The sequence below is a fragment of the Heptranchias perlo genome, chromosome 3 (assembly GCF_035084215.1).
Source record: "Heptranchias perlo isolate sHepPer1 chromosome 3, sHepPer1.hap1, whole genome shotgun sequence".
In the NCBI taxonomy this organism is placed as follows: Eukaryota; Metazoa; Chordata; class Chondrichthyes; order Hexanchiformes; family Hexanchidae; genus Heptranchias; species Heptranchias perlo.
The window spans coordinates 86719313-86731817 of record NC_090327.1 but is presented as its reverse complement, the minus strand read 5'-3'; the positions used below and the strand labels follow the sequence as shown (position 1 = coordinate 86731817).

At 42.4% G+C, this 12505-nt stretch overlaps 1 protein-coding gene and 1 long non-coding RNA gene across 4 annotated transcripts in view; one reads left to right on the top strand and one right to left on the bottom strand.

Moving 5' to 3' along the window:
• mib1 (MIB E3 ubiquitin protein ligase 1) overlaps positions 1 to 12505 on the bottom strand; it is a 176970-nt gene that overhangs the window by 113265 nt on the left and 51200 nt on the right. For both annotated transcript variants that reach the window (XM_067980727.1, XM_067980726.1), the window contains exon 10: positions 1316 to 1423. In XM_067980727.1, coding sequence (XP_067836828.1) covers positions 1316 to 1423 — 108 coding nt within the window. The remainder of the gene's footprint in view (positions 1 to 1315; positions 1424 to 12505) is intronic.
• Positions 758 to 12505, top strand: part of LOC137317146 (uncharacterized) — a 51262-nt gene continuing 39514 nt past the window's right edge. For both annotated transcript variants that reach the window (XR_010961635.1, XR_010961636.1), the window contains exons 1-2: positions 758 to 869; positions 1825 to 1976. This is a non-coding gene — a long non-coding RNA (uncharacterized lncRNA). The remainder of the gene's footprint in view (positions 870 to 1824; positions 1977 to 12505) is intronic.

The window sequence follows — 12505 nt, the reverse complement described above, 5'->3', positions numbered from 1 at the left end:
TAACAGATACCTTTTTATTGTGATATGGCCATTGGAAATCATGTGGTTTGCTCACGGCATTCTTCAAAAGGTGAAAAGCGCAACAATGTCAGATATAGACTAAAATGAATAGCAGTATTTACTTACAAATATAGATGCAGCAACACATAGGAAGTTACTTAACATACACTATTTAAATTGAAGGAATCAGTTAGAATATCTTTTTCAGAACATATTTCGTACACAGCCTGAAAAATGGCCAGACTCTTGGATGAAACAAATGTTCCATAGACCTTCACAATGAATAGTTGTATGAGGATGATGTGAATGACCAATCCAGAGACTTCAGATCCCTAGGTAGAACTGAAGATATTGAGAGAAGTCTCTAGTGCATAATGGAATAAAAGCCACAAGGGGCAGGAATGGACAAAAACAATGGAGCAGACAATGACCGGTGAGCAGGTATTCATTCACACAATGTTTGTTTACCCAGGGCCTGTTTGTGCTTTGATCAAGTACAACCTAATTACACACAAGGCAAGCCTCTGTATCCTGACTAATATATAGTTCTAATAATCTGGCCTGATCCCACAGACCATCCATCTCCAGCCTCCAATCTGAAATTGGGTTAAGGGAAGATAGCTTCCATTTTACCTCTAAAATCGTAGGGCATAAAATGCAGAACTCTCCTTTGTCACAGTTAATAAATCAAATTTTCATTGTTCCATAATGAAACAGAATATGCCAGAGGCAATATGCTGACTTGAAGGACTGAACATAAAGACAATAGATCCCTTGACTAGGAGAGTCACTGAAGATGTACCACTGAAGTTATTGTGCCAAAGAATTTCAGATTGCTTGATCCTTTAGCCACCTACTAAGGAGAGCAGGTACTGAACTACTATTCAACACAAAAGTAACTTTAAAATACAAACCAAAAATAATACCCAAATTAGAAAAATACGTAACTAATCAGGCCAAACTGCAATATTTTCTGACATATTCCCATTAATCCAGCCTTTCTATCACATTGCCACATCTTGCTGCTCCCATCTACACTTGTATAATCAGTACAAAAATCTCCACTCAGTAGCAACGGCTTCTCGACTCCTGTTAATTTCAGAGCTATTTATACAGCTAACCACTATTCTTTTGTGCTCATATCTGATTTTTAAACCAAGGAGCCATTATTTGCTCTTGTAGCACCATGTGCTGATGTGCCAAGCAGCAGTTCAATGTGGCAGCTAATAAGTTTAGGGCTGATGCTAGAATACAATACAATATGAACAATAATTTTATGTAAATGCCAACAATTTAAAGAATCCAAAGAACCTACCTCAGCTTCCAAGTCAACACTGTGTTTGAGAAGAAGTTTCAGAACATCTACGTGTCCATTCTGGCTAGCTGCCTGCATTGCAGTGTGTCCTGCACACTGACCATTCACCTGCAAGTTTAACACAATAAAACGAACAATCATTTTCTGTCATCATGTAAATTCATAAACACTGTTCTTTCCCAACTCTAAAATAACATTTCCAACTTAAAAGCTTTAAGGCAAATTTCATTATGAAAAATGAAGTTCTACACGGAACTTCAACAAACTATTGAGAAATAATAGCTCCCTTAAATCCACTTTTGGAGAGTCATATTTGGCTACCATAAAATCATTAATATGCTTTAAAATAAATAATTGAAAGCAGTTCCCATAATTAATTACTTTTGATGTACAATAACGATTATATAGCCAAATGCAGCAGCCATTTTGTGCCGAGAATGTTCTACAAACAGCAAAGAGATGAATGACCAGTTAACTTTTTTTTGTGGTCTTGCTTAAATATTGGCCAGGAGACGGAGAATTCCTGCTTTTCCTCGAATAGTGCCATGGGATCTTCAACATCCACTGGGAAGTGGGATTTTGGTTAAATCTCTCATCCAAAGGATAGCAACTCCAACAATGCAGATGGCATCTCTTCTTCAACACTGCACTGGAGTGTCAGGTATGGATTATGAAGTCAAACCCTGATAAGAGGCACTGAAACCCACAAGTTTCTGACCTAGAGGAAAAGGGTACTACCAAATGAGCCAAGCTGGCATCGATGGAAAATGTCTATAGGGCCACCTCCATTAGGGCAGAAAACACTGGTGGGAGTAGTCTACAGGCCTCCTAACAGTAGCTATACTGTTAGAGTATTAATCAAGAAATAATAGGAGCTTGTAACAAAGGTAATGCAATAATGGTGGAGGACTTTAATCTTCATATAGACTGGACAAATCAAATTAGCAAAGGTAGTTTGGAAGACGAGTTCATGGAATGCATTCGAGACAGTTTCCTAGAACAATACGTCACGGAACCAACCAGGGAACAGGCTATTTTAGATCTTGTCTTGTGTAATGAGGCAGGGTTAATTAGTAATCTCATAGTAAGGGATTCTCTGGGGAAGAGTGATCACAATATGACAGAATTTCACATTGAGTTCGAGAGTGATGTACTTAAGTCAGAAACTAGAGTCTTAAACTTAAATAAAGCCAATTACATAGTATGAGGGGCGAGTTGGCTACTGTAGATTGGGAAATTAGATAAAAAGGTATGACAGTAGTTAAGCAATGGCAAACATTTAAATATTTCATAATTCTCAATGAACAAATATTAAATTGAGAAATAAAAACTCCAGGGTAAAAGTGATCCATCCGTAGGAACAGACAGGCGTTTCTGTGGCCGTAAACGTGACTCCAGGATGGTTTGTTGCCTCCCTGGTGCCAGGGTCATGGATGTCACTGAGCGGCTACAGGGCATTCTCAAGGGGGAGGGTGAGCAGGCAGAGGTCGTGGTCCACATTGGGACCAACGACATAGGTAGGAAGGGAGATGAGGTCCTGCATCAAGAATTTAGGGAGCTAGGTAGCAGATTAAAGAGCAGGACCTCAAAGGTTGTAATCTCTGGATTACTCCCAGTGCCACGGGCTAGTGAGTATAGAAATAGGAGGATAGAACAGATGAATGCGTGGCTAAAGAGTTGGTGCAGGAGGGAGGGTTTCAGTTTCCTGGATCACTGGGCCTGCTTCTGGGGAAGGTGGGACTTGTACAAGTCGGACGGGTTGCACCTGAACCAGAGCGGGACAAATATCCTTGCGGGGAGGTTTGCTAGCACTGTTGGGGGGGGTTTAAACTAACTTGGCAGGGGGATGGGATACAGAGTGGAGCTACAATAGGGGGTGATGTGCAGCCAAATATAGAGAAAAAAACAAGTCAGCTTGGAAAACAGGGCAAATATGTGAGGGCAAGGCTGGATGGCATCTATTTTAATGCAAGGAGTCTTGCGAATAAGGTGGATGAACTGAAGGTGTTGATAAACACATGGGAGTATGATATTGTTGCTGTCACAGAGACATGGTTGAGGGAGGGGCAAGACTGGCAGCTCAATATTCCGGGGTACAGAATCTTCAGGCGAGACAGAGGGGGAGGTATAAGAGGAGGGGGGGTCGCAATATTAATTAAAGAATCAATTACGGCAATAAGGAGGGATGATATATTAGCAGGTTCCTCTAATGAGGCCATATGGGTGGAGCTTAAAAACAAAAAGGGGGCAAGCACTTTGATGGGAGTGTACTATAGGCCCCCAAACAGTCAGGGGGAGATAGAGGAACAGATATGTAGGCAAATCTCAGAAAATTGTGCAAATAATAGGGTAATAATAGTGGGGGATTTCAACTTCCCCAATATTAACTGGGATACTCAGAGTGTAAAAGGCTTAGAGGGTACAAAATTCTTAACGTGCATCCAGGAGAGCTTTTTGAGCCAGCATGTAGAAAGTCCTACAAGAGAGGGGGCGGTACTGGACCTAATTCTAGGGAATGTGGCCGGCCAAGTGGAAGAAGTGCTAGTAGGTGAGCACTTTGGTGAGAGTGACCATAATTCGGTGAGATTTAAGGTGGTCATGGAAAAGGACAGGGAGGGGCCGGAAATAAAGGTTCTAAATTGGGGGAAGGCCGATTTTAATAGGATACGGCAGGATCTGGCCAAAATGGACTGGGATCAGCTGCTTGTAGGAAAATCCGCATCGGAGCAATGGGAGTCTTTCAGAAGGGAGATTGAGACCATACAATGGCAACATGTTCCTGTAAAGGTCAAGGGTGGTTCCAAGACCTCCAGGGAACCTTGGATGTCAGGGGATATACGAGAATGGATTAGGAAAAAAAGGAGGGCTTTTGGCAGATACAAAAGGCTAAAGACGGAGGAAGCCCTAGAGGAGTACAAAAAGTGCAGGGGGATACTTAAAAAAGAAATTAGGAGATCAAGGAGGGGCCATGAAATAACACTGGCGAGCAAAATAAAGGAAAATCCTAAGATGTTTTATAAGTATATTAAGGGTAAGAGGATGACTAGGGAAAAAATAGGGCCCATTAGGGACAAAAATGGCAATCTGTGTGTGGAGCCGGCAGATGTAGGAGGGGTTCTAAATGAATTTTTTGCATCTGTTTTCACTATGGAGAAGGACGATGTAGACATAGAAATACGGCAGGGGGACTGTGATATACTCGAACATATTAACATCGAGCGGGAGGAGGTATTGGCGGTTTTAGCAGGCCTAAAAATGGATAAATCGCCAGGCCCGGACGAAATGTATCCCAGGCTACTGTGTGAGGCAAAGGAGGAGATTGCGGGGGCTCTGACACATATATTCAGAACCTCTCTGGCCACAGGGGATGTGCCAGAGGACTGGAGAACCGCTAATGTAATACCATTATTCAAGAAGGGGAGTAGGGAAAAACCGGGGAACTACAGGCCAGTGAGCCTAACATCAGTGGTAGGAAAATTATTGGAAAAAATTCTGAAGGACAAAATTAGTCTCCACTTGGAGAAGCAAGGATTAATCAGGGATGGTCAACATGGCTTTGTCAAGGGAAGATCATGTCTGACTAATTTGATTGAATTTTTTGAGGGGGTGACTAGGCGTGTGGATGAGGGTAACGCAGTGGATGTGGTATACATGGATTTCAGTAAGGCCTTCGATAAAGTCCCCCACAGGAGACTGGTCAAGAAGGTACGAGCCCATGGAATCCAGGGTGCCTTGGCACTTTGGATACAAAACTGGCTTAGTGGCAGAAGGCAGAGGGTGATGGTCGAAGGTTGTTTTTGTGACTGGAAGCCTGTGGCCAGTGGGGTACCACAGGGATCGGTGCTGGGTCCCTTGCTGTTTGTGGTCTACATTAACGACTTGGATATGAATGTAAAAGGTATGATCAGTAAGTTCGCTGATGATACAAAGATTGGTAGGGTGGTAAATAGCGAGGAGGATAGCCTCAGTCTGCAGGACGATATAGATGGGTTGGTCAGATGGGCGGAACAGTGGCAAATGGAATTTAACCCGGAAAAGTGCGAGGTGATGCACTTTGGAGGGACTAACAAGGCAAGGGAATACACAATGAATGGGAGGACCCTAGGCAAGACAGAGGGTCAGAGGGATCTTGGTGTGCAAGTTCACAGATCCCTGAAGGCGGCGGAACAGGTAGATAAGGTGGTAAAGAAGGCATATGGGATACTTGCCTTTATTAGCCGAGGCATAGAATATAAGAGCAAGGAGGTTATGATGGAGCTGTATAAAACACTGGTTAGGCCACAGCTGGAGTACTGTGTGCAGTTCTGGTCGCCACACTACAGGAAGGATGTGATCGCTTTGGAGAGGGTGCAGAGGAGATTCACCAGGATGTTACCAGGGCTGGAGCGCTTCAGCTATGAAGAGAGACTGGGAAGATTGGGTTTGTTTTCCTTGGAGCAGAGGAGGCTGAGGGGGGACATGATTGAGGTGTACAAAATTATGAGGGGCACAGATAGGATGGATACTAAGGAGCTTTTTCCCTTTGTTGAGGGTTCTATAACAAGGGGACATAGATTCAAGGTAAAAGGCGGGAGGTTTAGAGGGGATTTGAGAAAGAACTTTTTCACCCAGAGGGTGGTTGGAGTCTGGAACTCACTGTCTGAAAGGGTTGTGGAGGCAGGAACCCTCACAACATTCAAGAAGCATTTGGATGAGCACTTGAAATGCCATAGCATACAAGGCTACGGACCAAATGCTGGAATATGGGATTAGAGTAGACAGGGCTTGATGGCCGGCGCGGACACGATGGGCCGAAGGGCCTCTATCCGTGCTGTATAACTCTATGACTCTATGACTATGACTCTATGACTCTAAAGAAGTTAAGGATAGTATTAGACTAAAAGAAGAGGCTTATAATGTTGCCAAGAAGAGCAGTATGCCTGAGGATTGGGAGAGTTTTAGAAACCAACAAAGGATGACTAAAAAATTGATAGAGGGAGAAAATAGAATGAGAGTAAACTAGCAAGAAATATAAAAACAGATTGTAAGAGTATGTAAAAAGGAACAGAGTAGTGAAAGTAAATGTGGGTGCCTTCGAGGCTGAAACCGGAAAAATTATAATGGGGAAAAAGGAAATGGCAGAGACTTAAACAAATATTTTGTATCTGTCTTCACAGTAGAAGTCACAAAAAGCATACCAGAAATAGTGGGGAATTAAGGGTCTAATGAGAGGGAGGAACATAAAGTCATTAATATTAGTAAAGAAAAAGTACTGAAGAAATTAGTGGGACTAAAAGCTGACAAAGTGGATGCATTGATTGTGATCTTCCAAAATTCTCCAGATTCTAGAACGGTCCCAGTGGATTGGAGGGTAGCAAATGTAATACCGCTATTCAAGAAAGGAGGGAGAGAGAAAATAGGGAACTACAGGCCAGTTAGCCTGACATCAGTCATTGGGAAAATGCTGGAATCCATTATTAAGGAAGTGGTAACAGGGTACTTAGAAAATCATGATTATGCAGTATCAACATGGTTTTATGAAAGGGAAATAGTGTTTCACAAACCTATTAAGAGTTTTTTTTGAGAATGTAACTAGCAGGGTAGATAAAAGGGAATCAATGGATGTAGTATATTTGGATTTTCAAAAGGCATTTGATAAGGTGCCACACAAAAGGTTGTTACACAAGATAAGGGCTCACGGGGTTGGGGGTAATATATTAACATGGATAAAAGATTAGTTAACGGACAGAAAACAGAGGATAGGAATAAATGGGTCATTTTCAGATTAGCAGGCTGTAACTAGTGGGGTGCCGCAAGGAACAGTGCTTGGGCCTCAGCTATTTACAATCTATATTAATGACTTAGATGAAAGGACCGAATATAATGTATCCAAGTTTGCTGACAATACAAAGCTAGGTGGGAAAGTAAGTTGTGAGGCGGACACAGAGTCTGCAAAGGGATATAGATAGGTTAAGTGAGTGGGCAAGAAGATGGCAGATGGAGTAAAATGTGAGATTAATCACTTTGGTAGGAAGAACAGAAAAACATAATTTTTTAAATGGTGAGAAACTATCATATGTTGGTGTTCAGAGGGATTTGGGTGTCCTTGTCCACAAAACACAGAAAGTTAACATGCAAGTACAGCAAGCAATTAGGAAGGCAAATTCTAGAGGTCAACAACACAGCAAAATTGGTTTAAATCTCAAAACAGGTAGATAGATGTTCTTCAATTTTATCAAGTCCCAACTGATTCTAGGTCTTTATTGCAAGGGGGTTGGAGTACAAGAGTAAGGAAGTCTTGCTACAATTGCACAGGGCTTTGGTGAGACAACACCTGGGACTATTGTGTACTTTTGGTCTCTTTCCCTAAGGAAGAATATACTTGCTTTAGAGGCGCTGCAACAAACGTTCACTAGAATGATTCCTGGGATGAGAGGGTTGTCCAATGAGTGATTGAGTAGAGTGGGCTTGTACTCTCTGGAGTTTAGAAGAATGAGAGGTGATCTCATTGAAACGTATTAAAATTCTTAGAGGGCTTGTCAGGGTAGATGTGGAGAGGCTGTTTCCCGTGGCTAGAGAGTCTAGAACTAGGGGGCACAGTCTCAGGATAAAGGGCGGGCAATTTAGGACTGAGATGAGGAGGAATTTCTTCACTCAGAGGGTGGTGAATCTCTGGAATTCTCTATCCCAAAGGGCTGTGGATGCTCAGTCATCGAGTATATTCAACACTGAGATCGATAGATTTTTGGACACTAAGGGAATCAAGGGATATGGGGATTGGGCAAGAAAGTGGAGTTGAGGTCGAAGATCAGCCATGATCTGATTAAATGGTAGAGCAAGCTTGAGGGCCTATTTCTTATGTTCTTGTGCTCTTAGATTCCAACTAAACACTAGAGATGAAAATTTGACCTTCAACAAAAATTCCCAAATCCATAACATGAAACGGTCCAACAAAGAAGTATTTTAGCATAGTTTCTCGTATTAAAGTCTGCGTATTGGTCAAACTTCTACTTCACAAGACAATCAGAATATGTTTGGTATTATATCACTAATACAAGAATCATACTACACCCAGTTATGTATGTGTTTCTTCACTGCATTGTTACTTACATTAGAATTACGTGGTATGTAACAGGTTAATGTAGCACTTCAATTTTATCAAGTCCCAACTGATTCTAGGTTATTCATACTAATGAATCTTCAGCAAGAAACACCTATGCTTGGAACACTCATGGGGTTCAACTTAATTGATTCACCAACACACAGCACAGTACTATGCAATGATAAGTCACTGGCCTACAAACTCACTAGAATGACAACCATACTATTTTAGTTTTTTTTTTGAAAACATATAGATTTAACGTAGGGCAGGCCAATCGAAGCAGCTCCTGCACAAATTCTAGAGGTCAACAACACAGCAAAATTGGTTTAAATCTCAAAACAGGTAGATAGATGTTCTGCAAGTTACAGAATAGTGTGCAAAAGGAATCTAAAACAGGCCATGGAAACTTTAAAAGGAGGTAGGAAAAATTGGGTGGCACAATGGGTTAGATACTTGCCTTTTCACCTCAGTAACTAAAAGTCTGGGTGGCTGCAAGGTCTCCACATGAAATCGGTTTGAGCAGTCTTAATCCATTTCCTACTGAGCATGGGCCCACATCACAAATTGCCTTAATGTAGGACTCATTGGCAGCGTCACTCAGAAGCCACAAGGCGGCTGATGTGGGAAATGGAAAACGGTCACAATGGTGCTGTAGGGAGTGCTCTAAGCCATGTTACTGAGGAAGTGTATGGCAGCTTTATTCTGCATCGAATTGTGCTAGACCTGGCCTGAGGGAAACGCTGGATCCTGACACTCGGTTTCTGAAATGAAAACGGTCCCATTCCTTGCAAATAATATCCCTTACCTTGATGCGCACAGAAAAAAAAAATCTATATGCCCAAAAATATATTTCTGTAGGATAATTATAAATTCTTACTTTGAAATGGTTACACTGCCACTCATCATATTCTTGCACAACTCAACCAAAAACAATTTCACATTTACTAGATGGACAATATTAAATGAGTTGAGTAACAAAGCAAGAAAAATTAGTAAGCATTTTATACTTTGGTATTAAAAACAATTTGTTTAATCTAGAACCATCTGGGATATAGTTTTGTACTTATAATTCCAAGTAGATTTTTGCTTGAAAAAAATTAAATTATCCAATAATTCAAAAGCTATTTAAATGAAACAGCACAGGAGCCATTTTCTGCTTGAAAGAAAATCAAATTAACAAAATTTGTGTTTAGTATCTTCAAATTAAAAGGAGTAGACTGTACTATTGTTTGATGTGGTAGAATGGAATTCTATACTTGGACGTGCAAGTGTTTATGCAAAGCTATTTCAGAACTATTTGCAAATTGAATAGACTATTTCATTGGGCCTTCTGTAGTAATTCTAAACCCTTGGCTTTCACTTTTATCAGCTTGAACAAAACACCACACTCATGAAAATGAGTTTAGAGTTTACAATTGGAACAAATTCTGTCACCTTGTGGCAAATCTACACCATTACAACTGCAGAATTATTTAATTTATTCAACCCCTGGCTATAATTCCACACACACACACACACACACAGATATTTCAATACATTTTAAACACTTCAAGCAGGACTTTAGTTTATTTAAAATGAGAAATATACAACAATGCTTTGAAATTTTAAAAATTAGGATCCCAGAGATATTTTTTAGTCTTTACTCTGCTCTTGACCAAGTCAATGCAGCATTTTTCTGTGCTGTCTCAAGCTCGGGTTCACTGGATCGAACTTGACTGAAACTGTAGGATGTATTATGAAGGAAAGCGGGTCGAACTGAAGGTAGGTGATAACACTAAGCAAAATGACCTTAGCGTAACGAGATGTTAGATTTCACAAAGTAGCAACTTCATTTTTTATTTTAAAAAAGTGATGCAACATCCACATCCTCCATTTTAACAACTTGCATTTAGATTGCACTTTTAATGTAGTAAAACGTCTCAAGGCGCTTCACAAGAGCAGTATCAAACAAAATTTGACACCAAGCTACAGAAGGGCAGGTGATCAAAAGCTTGGTCAAGCAGGTAGATTTTAAGGAGCGTCTTAAAGGAGGAACGATAAAGAGGCGGAGAGGTTTAGGGAGGGAGTGCCAGAGCAAAGGGTCTAGGCAGCTGAAGGCATGATCGCCAATGGTTGAGCGATGAAAATTGGGGATGTGCAAGAGGCCACAATTGAAGGAGCGGAGAGATCTGAGGGTTGTAGGGCTGGAAGAGGTTACAGAGATAGGGAGGGGCGAGGCCACGGAGGGACTTGAAAACAAGGATGAGAAATTTAAAATCGAGGCATTGCCGGACCAGGAACCAATATAGATCAGCAAGCAATATTATGGCATTTCGCTGTTTTAAATTGAAAGCTTTTTTTAAAAAAATACGTTCATGGGATGTGGGCGTCACTAGCAAGGCCAGCATTTATTGCCCATCCCTACTTGCCCTTGAGAAGGTGGTGGTGAGTCGCCTTCTTGAACCGCATGCCGTCCACGTGGTGAAGCTTCTCCCACAGTGCTGTTAGGAAGGGAGTTCCAGGTTTTTGACCCAGCGACGATGAAGGAACGGCGATATATTTCCAAGTCGGGATGACGTGTCACTTGGAGGGGAATGTGCAGGTGGGTTGTTCCCATGCGCCTGCTGCCCTTGTCCTTCTAGGTAGTAGAGGTCACGGGTTTGGGAGGTGCTGTCGAAGAAGCCTTGGCGAGTTGCTGCAGTGCATCCTGTAGAGGGTACACACTGCAGCCATGGTGCGCCGGTGGTGAAGGGAGTGAATGTTTAGGGTGGTGGATGGGGTGCCAATCAAGCAGGCTGCTTTGTCCTGGATGGTGTCGAGCTTCTTGAGTGCTGTTGGAGCTGCACTCATCCTGGCAAGTGGAGAGTATTCCATTACACTCCTGTCTTGTGCCTTGTAGATGGTGGAAAGGCTTTGGGGAGTCAGGAGGCGAGTCAATCGCGCAGAATACTCAGCCTCTGACCTGTTCTTGTAGCCACAGTATTTATGTAGCTGGTCTAGTTAAGTTTCTGGTCAATGGTGACCCCCAGGATGTTGATGGTGGGGGATTCAGCGATGGCAACGCTGTTGAATGTCAAGGGGAAGAGGTTAGACTCTCCCTTGTTGGAGATGGTCATTGCCTGGCAATTGTCTGGCGCGAATGTTACTCGCCACTTATCAGCCCAAGCCTGGATGTTGTCCAGGTCTTGCTGCACGCGGACACAGACTGCTTCATTATCTATGGGGTTGCGAATGGAACTGAACACTGTGCAATCATCAGTGAACATCCCCATTTCTGACCTTATGATGGAGGGAAGGTCATTGATGAAACAGCTGAAGATGGTTGGGCCCAGGACAATGCTTTGAGGAACTCCTGCAGCAATGTCCTGGGGCTGAGATGATTGGCCTCCAATAACCACTAACATCTTCCTTTGTACTGGGTATCACTCCAGCCACTGGAGAGTTTTCCCCCTGATTCCCATTGACTTCAATTTTACTAGGGCTCCTTCGTGTCACACTCAGTAAAATGCTGCCTTGATGTCAAGGGCAGTCACTCTCACCTCACCTCTGGAATTCAGCTCTTTTGTCCATGTTTGGACCAAGGCTGTAATGACGTCTGGGGCCGAGTGGTCCTGGCAGAACCCAAACTGAGCATCGGTGAGCAGGTCATTGGTAAGTGAGTGCCGCTTGATAGCACGGTCGACAACACCTTCCATCACTTTGCTGATGATTGAGAGTAGACTGATGGTGGTAATTGGCCGGATTGGATTTGTCCTGCTTTTTGCGGAGAGTACTGACAAGCTGTGCCACATTGTGAAGTGCAGATTGAATACAACACACTGCTTTTTTTATTAATCCCTTCCTTTTCCTATCTGTGGGAAGAAGCCTGAACTCCTCTTGGCATCTCTCCACACCAGTGGATTGGGGCCCAGCAGAATCAGAGTCAATGCCCAGACTGCACAAGTGCCTTCTGTTGGCTTCTTCGAAGTGGCCCTGCCAAAGGCCAATTAGCAGGTCATTCAGCCTACTGATCACAGGCAGCACGTTACTCAAGGAAACTAGAAGGATGAAAATTAAAGGGTAAATACCCATTTAAAATATCACTGTGGCAATCTTTTGGACTTTTTTTACATATTTTTAAAGCTACATTA